Source organism: Struthio camelus, chromosome 6 (assembly GCF_040807025.1).
Source record: "Struthio camelus isolate bStrCam1 chromosome 6, bStrCam1.hap1, whole genome shotgun sequence".
Classification (NCBI taxonomy): Eukaryota; Metazoa; Chordata; class Aves; order Struthioniformes; family Struthionidae; genus Struthio; species Struthio camelus.
Window position 1 is genome coordinate 25,209,923 of NC_090947.1, and position 13,666 is coordinate 25,223,588.

At 35.2% G+C, this 13,666-nt stretch overlaps 1 protein-coding gene across 5 annotated transcripts in view; it reads right to left on the reverse strand.

The window, feature by feature from the left end:
• The window catches only part of SCN2A (sodium voltage-gated channel alpha subunit 2), a 78,756-nt gene that overhangs the window by 3,506 nt on the left and 61,584 nt on the right, over positions 1-13,666 (reverse strand). For all 5 annotated transcript variants that reach the window (XM_009676187.2, XM_009676185.2, XM_009676186.2 and 2 more), the window contains exons 21-26: positions 12,968-13,090; positions 6,737-7,018; positions 5,128-5,181; positions 3,758-3,895; positions 2,523-2,627; positions 1,173-1,443 (exon numbers count right to left, since the gene is read on the reverse strand). In XM_009676187.2, coding sequence (XP_009674482.1) covers positions 1,173-1,443; positions 2,523-2,627; positions 3,758-3,895; positions 5,128-5,181; positions 6,737-7,018; positions 12,968-13,090 — 973 coding nt within the window. The remainder of the gene's footprint in view (positions 1-1,172; positions 1,444-2,522; positions 2,628-3,757; positions 3,896-5,127; positions 5,182-6,736; positions 7,019-12,967; positions 13,091-13,666) is intronic.

The following is a 13,666-nucleotide window of genomic DNA, read 5'->3' on the forward strand; positions in this document are numbered from 1 at the left end:
AAACTTTTAAAGTTTGGTATGCTATGGAAATCTGTAAATCCCAATAGAACTTCTCAAGCAGTTTGCAGAATAATGAGAAAGTGCAACAAAGACATTTCTATGTATTAATTGCATGACTATACATACTCACATACAAGGCAAGTTTTTTAGGAGACACTGGTAATTAGTGTAGTGTAGACTAGCAAACGCTGAGATCAGAAGTATCTCTTTCTATTTAATAAAAATAATCTCAATCTGAAGAAGGATATATACAGTAGTATTAAATTACTACGTAACCACCAGTATTCAAATAAAATAAGTAAATTTGAAGAGAACTGTAACTTGTTAATCGCATATGAAATAACATGACCACAAATTTAGTAATAATGACACAACAATTCCAAACATAAATAAACTGGTAATATAAAAGCTTCATAGAACCCATCAGAGAGCAGCAGAAGTGGGCATTATATTATGGGCCTCAGAGAAGCAGAAAACTAGTAACTGTATCTTGTTTCCATCAAAAAATGACAAAACCAGTGTCTTAACAAGCTCCGGGAAGTTAAAACTAAAGAATTTTTATTCAAGTTCTTTCCAGTTTTCTGCTCTAGATAAAGGAAAGATTAGTGGAGCCATATATTTATTACTACATGTGCTTCAGCTCTGCTTGTCTATTTGCTCACATTAGCTCAGGTGTTAGACCTCTCCTTGGCAAACACAGCTCTGAGGTAAGTCAACGGTTTTACACTGCTGTCTGGGGTCCTGACATGCTACCTGGCATGCTAATCTAACAACAGTCCCATACAGATTTTGCGCTTGGATTTAGGATTGCAGGGGTCAGCTTCCTCCTGTAACTGGCACTGTTAGTGTCAAAATTCCCCTCATTTATTGATTTGTTTCTGTTCTGTCCCTCTTTTATTGTTCTGTTTCAGTGCTATGGAATTTCTCCTGAATTCAGAACAAAAGTCTAATTTCAACTAATCTAAAAGTCAGAGTATATGAAACCTATTGATAAAAATTCTCTTCTATGCTGTTCAGTTATTTTATGGATAATATGAAATCAGAAGACAGAAAAACTGAAGTCAGGGCATTCTAGTGACGATGCTGAACCCAAATGCAAGTAGACTTTACATTCCAAACAAAGTTTCAGTTTCCACTGAACTAGCCCTTTCATGAAAATGAATTGCTCTTACCTACTATGGAGAGAATGACAACCACAAAATCAAAAATATTCCAGCCTATAGTAAAGTAGTAATGGCGAAGTGAAATCAATTTCAGGACACATTCTCCAGTGAAAAGTACAATAAACACCAGGTTAATCCAGTATAAAATGTTTTCCATATCTTCACTCTGGTCATCTGTTTCTACCATCATTGTGACCATGTTAAGGCAGATAAGTATCATGATACTGATATCAAATGCTTGTTTTGTTACGAAATCAAACACCATGCCTTGGAATTTGTTCTGTGGGAAAAGAATAAGATTCATTTTGATGTGCATTGGTAGAATTTCTTTTTCCAAAATGTTACAAATTAACTGAATCTTGTAGCTGTGCATGAAAACAGTTTCATGCCTTCCATGAAGTCTTCCATTTGTATGAATTTTCCAATTTGTATATATAAACACAACTCAAATAGGCATGCTATTATTGTATTTACAAGCATTGAAGGGAAGACTTAAAAACATGGTGCATTTTTTAGAGTTGCAGGGAAGACTTTGCCATCTCGAGCCAATTCACTGTAAGCTTCTGAGAAGCAGACAGTTAAATGAATGTTTAACTTGGCAAACTTTGGAAAAAAAAGAGGGAGGGGGGCTGCAGGCAGGCTGAAAGTTCATAGCACTTTATTTGCCAGAAAACCTATAAAGTTTTCAATCTCAGAGTTTAGTAAGCTCCATGCTACCAAAATAACCTTTTAAAAAAAATCTGTCTTTTATTTCTCAGCTATAGGGAAATTACTGAGGGCTGAACTGGCCACTGAACCGGCTTCCACAAGGTTTCACAAGCAGAACTGGAACTGCAGAACGGGAATCACATTCTGCCCCAAGCCAAGCCCCGCCCTGTAGCGTGCAGGTAGCCCTGCTCAGGAGAGCAAGCCATTGTAGGGATTCATATTGCAGGACAGGAGTGTGAGAAACAAAGACTTTTTTCCAGGCAATAATATGGTAAGTTGCCGTTATACACCAGTTTCAGAGAACCTTCCTTGGCTATTAAAAAAGACTGCACCCTAGGGCTTAGACGTGTTTTGACAAAAGCACTGGCACAACTGATTGTTTTAGTTAACCCAGTGTTTTGAAAAAATATCATGTAAAATGACATTGTCATCAGCAGGAAGAAAACGAGGGGAAAAAAAAATAAAGGAAATGGAAGAGTCCTCCATGTTCAAGCAGATTACAAAAGACCAAAAACATAGATTTCAGATGGATGAGTTTTGTCTCATATCACTTGTTTTTTTTGATTACAGTTTAATTCAGCCTACAGCTTCGTTAAAACAGTTCAATTATTAAATAAATGTAAAAATAAGAGACAAGATTTTCATTCTTACTGCTGGTCGAGGTATAGGTTTTTGTGGTTTCTTTGAACCCAATTTTTTCATTGCATTGTAGTATTTCTTCTGTTCTTCTGTCATAAAAATGTCTTGACCTCCAAAGTAAAGCAATGAAACAAAAACTGGTTACAACCACATATTTCGCCTTAATTACTTATAACCAGAAGTATGGAGCAGTAGTAATTACCACTCTTGTTCCCAGTCTCATCTGTAGAAAAATTCAGGAGAGACATAAAATTCTTGTTTTGTTGTGGTTATTAGTACATGGGAAGCAGAAGAACTGCTTTACACCTTCCATTCTAAATGGTTAGGATCTTTTCTGAGAGGCTCTTGAACTTGCATTTTTTGTGGTGGACCTCTGGTGTTCACTAGGGAGAGGGGAATTGCAGAGGATGGGAGCTTTCAGGCAAGAGAGGTGCTTTTTCTTTCTTATGCTAAATTCCTTCAGTTATTCTGAGACACAAATTGATAAACTACTCCAATCCCTTTTTCTTGTTTCTCCTCTATAGTAAATTTTGGAAAAATTTCAGTACTGATAGCTATGATGCCAAAGGAGAACTAGAAGGGATCCAGACAATCAGATTTCACATCCTTTTCCCTCCTGGCACTGGAGACTTGAAGTGGGAGATCTTGAAACTACTACATGGAGTGAGTAGAAAAATAAAGCATCTCTCCATCTCAACCAATTTCTAAAGGCAGAACATGGATTCAGCAGCACTTCCACTACTGTAATAACTTTTTGTGTTAGCATACTTTAGTTAAGTTCTGCAGCTGAAAGACTGATATTTTGGGTGTGGTGCTGACAAAGTACTAACACTAAAGAGAGTACAAATAAAGATAATACGATGGTTATTGTTAGGGTTCAAAACCAGGACTGATGAACTCTGAGTTACGAAGGCAACCTATATAAGAATTTTTAAAGCTACATTTAGCTATTTCAATGGTTAGCCTTTTTATGATTCAGTTTAAGACTCCAGTGCCAAATCTACATCTTCACACAGATGATACTGAGCGCTTTACTGTACATGGACAGATTTACAGTGTCATTGTCCACCAACCTCTCATCATACCAAACTGTACAGCTTTAATAATTTAATGTATACAATACATAATGCATATGTTAATTTATCATAAGATATGACAAAATATATTTTTATTAATAAAAGCACTATGTGGGAGCCAAAAAGAAGCATTTGTTAGCTTTCTTTTCTGAATAATGATGAAGTACTTATCTTCTTTTTCTGCTGGTTGAAATTGTCTATGATGACACCAATGAAAAGGTTCAAGGTAAAGAATGATCCAAAGATGATAAAGATGACAAAGTAAAGATACATGTACAGGTTATCTTCATACTTAGGCTGATCCAAGACCTGCAAAAATGCATAGATACTAAGCCTTAATTTAACTGTGAACACAGAATCAAACATCTGCTGGGTAGAATTTAGGGCTTTGTCACTCTGACCTTTCCTTCTTATGTTCAAGTTCACACGTATCCCATTGTTGTGCAATTTCTGAATTTACAGTCTTCACAAAGGACTCTGCTATAGAACCTGATCTTTCATTTGGAAAATGTAACTAGTCTATTTGAGTGTAGAAAAAATACTGAAGACACAATTGCTTTAAACTAGCATAGTACCATCTGTCTGAATCTATAGGCAGCATGAAAAAACAGCTCTTAAAGGTGTGAATTTTCCCATATATCTCATGGGAAGCCCCTGATGTGGGTTTGGGGAGGTTTCACTGCTATGGGTGCTTGGTAAACTGCCCTGGATTTTAGTATTTGTACCATGAGTTGCCATTTTTGTATAAATTCTTCTCTTATTCTTTTATATCTCACTGCTCTTGCAGAGTTTCCCTGCAGCTGACCCTTCCTATAACCTGAGTTTTAACTTAAAGTGTGCATTGGTCAGGTTACAGCACGCGTCTTTCACAGCTTAATGGGTGTAGGCTGTCTAAAGTGAGGCATCCAAACCATGTTTAGATTAAGCATACCTGCTTGGTATAGCTATGCAGATTTATTACACTAAAACAGGCCTCTCTCTGTGAGTGTTGCTTACCAAAAATGCTAAGGGGTTACCAGTATAGTTTATTCAGTTCTCCACTTAAAGCTAGGGAACAACTTGTACCCAGGGAGGAGGGGGAAGGCAAAAGGATAAGAAAATGCACCAGCTGAGTTGAGAATAGGAGTTGTGTCCTGAAGAAAGGAGCCAAGCTGCCTGCAAAGCAATCAACCTTAAAACCAAAAATCAGTGTTACCAACAATCATCTCTAAGCTATCAGTGCCTATTTCCAAATGTAAGTAATATCTTAAGGCACATAACGAGAGGAGGAAAACACATTTAATGGCAATAGTGTAGTCTGCTGGGGAGTTCAGGAATTTTGGTCTGATTGTAGCGCTGAGAACATGGAATGCTTTACATTGCTCCTCTGCTTTCTTTGTCTCTTGTATTTTTCCTATGCTCTCTATTTGCTCTAACTATAGAACTATAATAACTCCTTGTTCTGTCATGTTTCCTGCTATTTCTGAAACATGTTAAAATTACATTCTTGAATCTTGGAGCTCATACAGTCAAAACAAATGGAGTCAAGGGAATATACTTACATTACGAGAATCCACAGCTGCGTACATGATATCCATCCATCCTTTAAATGTAGCCTATAAACAGAACAGTTGTGTTTATCTTATGCTTTTCCTGGAAAATGGCTCATCAGAAACATTGTTTAAGAGCTGAAGACTAAATGTCCTAATGGCTCATCATAAACACCAGTATAGTACAATATTAATAGGTGACTCTTGCCTTCTGCTATATTTTTATTCACGTAAGAGAACTGCAAGCAATGTCTAATATTTTACTATAGGGGACACAACATCTCTTAAGAAATTTTATCCGTTCTGAGTAATACCTGATATAAAAGTTATTTTCTGTGTTACAGCAAAGTAGGTGTATTTGATGTAGACATCATGCAGCTAAGTTGAACTGGGTTTGAATTACATGTTTTCTTGTATCACAGTCCATATAGCCGCTACTGTTTATATTACTTCTGTGGAGTCATGAATTTATCCCACACTTTTAGCCATCACCAGTTCTTGGCTCAAAGGCGTGACACTTTTCAACAGTTGCCACGATACTCTATAGTTCCTGAGCAAGAGCTCAAAATTATCTACACCTTTCTAGTTCACAGGAATTAATTTAATTCTAGACCAGGAATTATTATTTTTCCAATGCCCATGACAACTAGTCTGTCACAATTAACTAACACTGGTTATAAATGATAAATACAGGAAGAACTAGCTTATCAGTTATGATGAAATGCTTCCCTAAAATACGCTGCCTTGTGGAGGGAAAAGAACTTAACAAAGGATATCCTGACTGGAAAGGATATATTATAGCTGTAAACATCAGAAAGATAAGGGAAATATCTGCAGTTCTGAATGTATGAAGTCTCAGGATTCTCAGAATCTTCAAGATGCATGTTTGCATATAGCACATATATATTGGCATATATAAGTCAGTATCCTCTGAAATATAGGGATTTCACTAATATGTGAGATACCATTTTGGAAAAATTTTAAAAGCAGAGATACAAGTATTAATAAAAACGAATGGAATGTCCTAGAGTTAAAGCTTTGATCTCAACTGTGGGAATCCTGAAAGCACCAAACCTTCCCCTGTGCCCCAAAGTTCACATCTTATGAACTAATCTCCTCAATCACATTCTTTCCAGCCTCACAAGAATTCTGCACTGCTGACATTCATCCGTTCAGTTTATTTCTAGAATTCATTTTCGCCTTTTATTTGGTTTATAGGTGTATTATTTTGGCTGTATACTTTTTATAACTTTCCTGATTACCAAACGTGACTTCCAACACAGAAGGAGCTAGTATAATCAGTTGAACAGAGATGCAAGGCAGATACGTATTTGAAGAGAAGGTCACAAATACACCTTATATATGTTAAATATCCATTTCTGCTTACCTGAAATTTCTTTACATATTGCATACATACATAAATACACACACACACACACACACACACACGATTTTGTGTTTTTAAAACATGTGCTCTACATTTCTGTGTAAGCACTTTTATAAGCATAATTGCAAACCAGAAAGTGAGGGAAAAGATTTCTAAATGAAAGAAGGAATAAGAAATTACTTTTGACTCTTACAATTAAACAACAGAAATATAGCAACAGAAGTAGTGACTTACTACTTGAAGCAGTGAAAGATAGCCAAGGCCTACATTATCAAAGTTAACCTTCACATTCTTCCATCGAGCAGTTTCATTGTTTTTTATGAGCTCCTCACATTGGCTATAGTTGTTGATTTGGCTGATATCAAATCTCTCATCAGTTGTGGTGTTAACACAGTAGTAAAATTTTCCAGCAAATAAGTTTACTCCCATGATACTGAAGATCAGCCAGAATATAAGGCAAACAAGAAGCACATTCATAATGGATGGAATTGCTCCTAGGAGGGCATTCACAACAACCTGGTGTACAAAGGAAACCAAGGAGACAAAGTGTAAGAACACAGGCACTAGTATCTTACAAATGCTTTATCAGTTTTAAATGTAACACTCTATTTTAATTCTAATATCTGTATTATGCTTTTTGAATTGTTGAGAGTAACAAGTAAGAAAAGAGGTATAGAGAGGAAAGATAAAATGTCAACATAATATGAAGGAAAAACATACACGTAATAGCAAATGGTAGCTTTAAAGAATGAAAAAAGAACAAATAGGTAAAAAGAATTCTGAGAAAAACACAAAAAACAGCATTATTTAATTCTTCTTTTTAGACTATTTACTTAAGGTAAGTCTGTAAAACCATACCTGTAATTCTTCTAATAACTGATTGCATCAAACACAACAAACTTGTTTCTACTGTACGTGTATTGAAGAAACAGTCCAAATCAGGATTACTGAGCAAATTTTTAACTGAAAGTGATTTTGAAACTTATTTTAAATAAAAGAAAATTAAGGGATGTGTGCATGTTGATTTGGATGGTTATATATAAAAACAGAAAAGTAGACACATATTCAAACCAGGAAACTGGCTAAGTATCCAAACACACAAAAGCTGGTAGTGTTCAGGCAAGTGGCAAATAAGACTCCAAGAACGTAGAGACTTGATTTAATTTCCAAATTAATTTTAAGGAAAATCAGACTTCAGGAAATAAAAATGCAGGATGTGTTACTGTATGATGAATGATGATTAAAAACATGCCAGAATCAAATAAAAAAAGTAAAAAAAAGAAAGTTAGGGAGAAAGTAGGTCCATTATGAATGAGAATGATTTATTTAATGGTGAAATTGATGAGCTGCTAAGAAAGTTAACTCCTATTTTAAATCTGTTTGTAAATATGTCTAATAATATACAGTTTAATAACTATGGGTCACTAATGTTAGTTTTGCGAAAACGATTGACTCATATCTCATAACCTAATGAAGATTTTGTTTTAAAAATGCAGGATATTAGGCATTACATAGATGTGATTATTTATAATTCATTTAGTTTATATAATGTAGGTACTACAACCGATCTTCTAGCACACTATCTTATCTGTTTCTATTTGAAATATAAATATGTATCTTAAGCCTGTAAAACATATTGGCATTAAGTTTATATCTACAAATAATAGACTCCACAGATCCAATTACTTGTTGAACTAGTCATCCAGGTAGATCACCTCTCATTCACTGCCATTTTATACAACAGAAAAAAAAAATACTTTAAACGTTAGATTATGAACATCACCATGAAGGAAAGGAGGAATACTTCTTGCATTTTCATGGATCCATTCCTGTCAAAACAATACCTTTTTGGGGTGCTACGTACTTTGGACAATATTCGAGATCTCATATGTCTTCAATGAAATTGTTACATTAAATTTAGGAGTGGGACCAGAAGAGGTTCCTCTCAACACAAATTAATCTATGACTCTCTAAATGCATAGAATGGTGGATGAATTTTCTCCATACTTCAGTGCAGATTTGGTTTTTGTGTCTAATTTTTGTGTATAAATGTCTTAAATGAGACATATGTCATAATCAGAAAAAAACTACATATTTAAAAAAAGTTGATGTTTAATAGGGAAATTTAAACACTCAAAGTAGTTTGTTAATCATACTAAAAATCTCTTTAGTGATACCTATTATAGACCAATAAGCAAAAATAATACAGCAATTTATTGCTCATCAGCAGGGCAGAACGGATTTCCTAATGGAAAATCCTGAATATTTCTGCAGTGCTGTCTGATGTTGACCAACCTGTACTCTCACCTTTGTCAATGACATGACTATGGAAAGCCAAAGATAGAGGAAGAGTTTGACCTAAACAAATTATTAGTTTAGTATGAATGTTGAAGTAATTTAAATATGAAATCTGTGAATCCATCAATTTTAGTGGGAAACTTGACTGGAATTAATAAATGGATACAGAAGTTTTTGCCAATGTCTACATATTCTGGAATACTTTTGAAAAAGGCAGTATTTAAGAAAACATTTTTACTTAAGCTTATCTTGATTCTTCTACTTCAAAATATACCTAGATTTCTTAAATGTAATAATATCATCCATCAGAAATAATTATTGAGATACAAAGGGACAGTTAATGAAGTGAAGATATTTTTCCTCAAGCTTTCAGTCTCATTACACCCAAGAAGTCTTTTTCTCTAACAGCTGCAGGTCCAGTCATGTTATTCTCTCCATAATTGCTGCATTTCTACAGTTGACCTACTTTTCTTCTTTTTAGTCTGAGTCCTGAAGCTGTAACAAGACCAGCTTGTAATATGAATCATTTGAAGACATTCAGAACATCAGGGAAAACACTGATCTAGATACCTCCTGGCTTCCATTGGTGGTAGGGCTTAGAGAAGAGAGGGCAAGGCCTGACAGCAACATATAGCTAGTGAAAGTGGGGATAGTAATTAGAAAGAGATTAAAAAGTGCTCTTTACTGGTTAGAAGACAGCATGGGACTAGCACCATACAGGAGTAAGTGATGCTGGTTGGGAGAGAGCACAGCCAGATCATGTCTCAGCAGAATTCTTAATTATACTCCCACAGGCTACTTTCATGTAGTCCTAACTGCAAATTAAAGTGCACTTCCTCTAGCAGCAGTAGTGGTGAGAAGATGCAGGGGAAACATCACATGCTTTCCACTGGGGGAATGTTTTCTATGAATTATGAGTTTGGGGCAGTTTGGAGGGAGCAACAAATGCAGATTTCAGGGAATAGTATGGCAGACTAAAAATTTTAACTGTGTAAAATGGAATTTCTTGCACATATATAAGACGTATAATACTCACTGGAAGTAATTATAAGTGCCCATGCAAATAGTAAACTATACTATATTGTCATATTTTCTGTTTATAAACAGCAAAAATATTACTATGTTATGAACAGGTATCTTGAATTTCCATGCAGCAGGCCTTAGAATCTCCTTGTACTAATTTCTTCACCAACTTGGGCTACTGTATCTTTAAATACATTAAGCCTGAAATTAACGGCTTTAAATAATGCAAAATTCATTATATCCATAGAAAAGTTATTCAAATGGTTAATCGCCTAACTAACAGAAATCTGCATCTCACGCACAGTATGAAGTTATCTAACTTCATCTACTGCTTCCTATCATGTCTTTGCTAAAGTCAGAACTCTAGGTCTATCTAGTTGTTTTACAAAGAGATACAGTTAGTTGGTCAGGATCAAATCATTAAGTAAAGTTTACACCAACACGGAAGTTATAGAATTCAAAATTACCTGTAAACCTTCATTACAGGAAGTGATTTTTTTTCTCCTTGCCACATTAAATTGCCTCTTAAGCAATTTACCGCACATATAAAATCCGTAATATTTTGTATTCAGTTTTTTACTCATCACTCTTGTTTAAAAAAAAAAAAAGGACTAGCGTGCTTTTTACCCAGGTATTATTGAGGTTTTACATGGGTCTTATGTCTGATGTAGACATCCTAAAGTTTCAAATTTGCTTCAGCATAGTTCTGCAGGAATTTTTTAAAATCAAGAAATAGGTGTATGCTTTAGCCAGTCTACACATAGGAAACATTTTGACAAAGCTTGCTAAGACAACTTATGAAAACTTTACTTTCTCTTTAACTGTGAAAACAAGTACGTCACATCAGAAGAGAAAATATGTATCGCTTCTTAGAACACTGCATGGTTATAGGGCTGTCAGACATGATCTGAATGTGCTAACTTTGTCATAGACAACTCCAGACTTTCTAACTTTTCCAAAAATGCTGCACGAAAAAAAAGAGGGTTATATTGAAGAAACTATGAGAAATCATATTCTGACAAAGCATTCAGAATCTCTCAGAGGTGGTGAAGTGTTGTGCAGACTGATTTTCAGATAGAAAAAGTACAAAGAATATGAAGTTTTGTTAAAGAGCGGGGTATAAAAATACTATATTTATCTATGAAGAAGACCACATGCCTTTTTTAAAGGGATCTCCACAGTTTTGGTGATGCAGAGCTATGACATAGATTTTATTTGAAAAATATTTTGATAAAACTTTAGCGGACCGTTCCTGTAGCTAGTCAACAAGAAAAAGAGCAGTACTCAATCTAAACATGCAAACCAATCTGATTTAGTTTAGAGATAACTCTTAGAAAAAGACAGTTAGTAAAAAGGACTTAGATTGCTAACTTTACAAAAGTTTGTTAAATGGCCACTGAAAATTTTCCATTGAAATTATTTTTACAGAAATGGTGGGGAAGTTGACTGAAATACATTTTCAAAATGGAAAGTGTCTGCTTTCTGCAGAAAATTGAGATTTGGGAGTAGAAAACACATACTCAAAAAGCAAGCTTAATAATTTGGAGGAAAAAAAAGCTTAATAATTTGAGCCAAAAAGGGTTTTCTTGGCTATCATCCAAAAGTTTAATTAAAGAAATATTTTAGTGGGCTGACTATTTCATAGTCTCAGCCTTCTGTATTGCCCTGTTCCCCAGCTGGGCTATAGTTCACTATCTATTGCTCCATAATTGCTAAGAAGAGATGTAGTAGTGTACCACAGAAAATGTAGAGTGGCTTGGCAGCGCATGAAGAAAGGGCCTGTGAAACCCTCAGATTCCTTGGAAGCAAGGAAGTGGTATTTTCTATTTAAATTGTTTAGCTTTCATCAAAGCGTGTTTCTTTTTTGTTTGAAGTCTATTAATTTCCACACACACACAACACTGCATTTTCTCCAGAAGCTCACCAAATAGTCATAAGTAGTCAACTTGTAAGTTTACTAATAAGCTTGTAACCTGGGCTGCCAAAGGGCAGTGACTCCAGTAGGCAGCTCACACATGGATCCCTTTTAATTATAGCAATAGCTTTTCAGCTCAAGTGCATCTGCTGATTAGTTCTATGGCAATCTGCCCCAGGCAGACAGATGGACTCTGAAGGCTTAAGTCAGCCCTTCTCTTGTGGTTGGAGCTAGAAACATTTACCACCCAAAGTTGTTGACTACTGCCCCGAAGAGAAATGTTTCTAGAGCTTTCATGTCATACATTATGTAAAGCCTTTGTCCTTTTCAGTGCACTAAAGAAGTGATTTAAACTAATCAACCTGACTTTGCATTGAAGTAGACTGAGAGAGCCCACTTGGGCAATTCAGGGTTTCAGATGTGGGAACTGATACAGTGGTAACAAACAGCAAGGGACCATAACTTCTAAAATCTATCCAACTCTGTCAGCAAAAAGTCTTCCGATATGTTTTTCAGGCTGCTTAGCGCTCTGTAGATTACAATCAACATTTTAAAATCAATATGGAAAGCAGTATGCAGCCAATTTAAGCCAGAAATCATAAAATAAAATACCAGCTGCATCTTTGATATACTAGAAGCGTTATCTCAAATAGAATGCAATAGTCATCTAATCTGAAAGACTGAAGGCATTTAAACACTACCAATTTACTTATTAACATATGAGTTCATAACAAACCCTTTAACTTACAACAAAAACTGCCAAATAATATTAATAGAATAAAACATTAATAGATTTTTGATAGACTATGCATTTTATATTTATATGAAATACAAATTATGCAGATATATATGTGTGTATATGTGCACACACTTGTATGAGGAAGCACTGTTTTTTTAAACTGTTCTAACTATAGCAGGATTTAATTATATGGGATAAATTCAGTTTTGTATTAACATAGCATAGATCCATGCAGTTGGTAATTCCTTGAGCCTTCCAGAAAAATATGAAATTGCCTGAAAAGCCAAGGAACCTAAATAAATGTAATAATGTGTGCAGTAACACATGCATTCATATAAGCAGATGAAGCCTTTTGCTTATATGTTAGTGATAAATGTAAAATATATAGGATGACAGTGTAGCATTTCTGCATGGATTTGTTATTAATTATTCTGCATGCATTTTCTCTGTGTATGCATGCATTATTTCAGATTCTTTCATTTCATCTTACCCTCATCCCTTCAAATCGCGACAAGGCTCTTAGAGGTCTCAAAGCTCTTAGTGTCCTAAGGGATTTAATCGCACCAAGTTCTGAGTAGCCCAAGGCATTAGCTGTTAAGCTAACCAAAGAGACCTACACAAAAACAGAAAGGCAATATTGCTCATTCATCTTGTATATCCATATGCATATGGTGGGAATGATGTGTACCCTGAACTTCTCAAGAAGATTCAAGGCTGGACCTCTTTCTCCAGGAATCCTTCTATAATGCAGAACGATCTTTTAAGTCAGACAAAGTAGAACGAAAGTATATTCTAGGTACCTGTTGATGAAATGATGTTGGTAGAATGGTATAAAAATGCTTTCTAAATTCAGATAAACTACTCAACATTTGGTGTATTTAAAGATAAAATGAAGTCTCATGCAAAAACAAAACTCCCAAAAGTTGGGTGAATTGGAATGGTCAGTTTAGGACAGGACTTTCCCTGGTACCTTCAGAACTTGATGAGAATGTCAAAGCTCTCAAAGTCCACATTCAGACCTGATCTTTGGTCAAATGTAACTTTCTAGTGCTTTTAATATCAACAGCCATAGCTACCAGTGCTGTTCAGATTTAACCAGACTAATCAAGACTGATTGATAAACAACTGTTTGTTAGACAATAAATAGTAGGAGCTTCCTTGTTAGGCATATCCACACTTCATTACATTC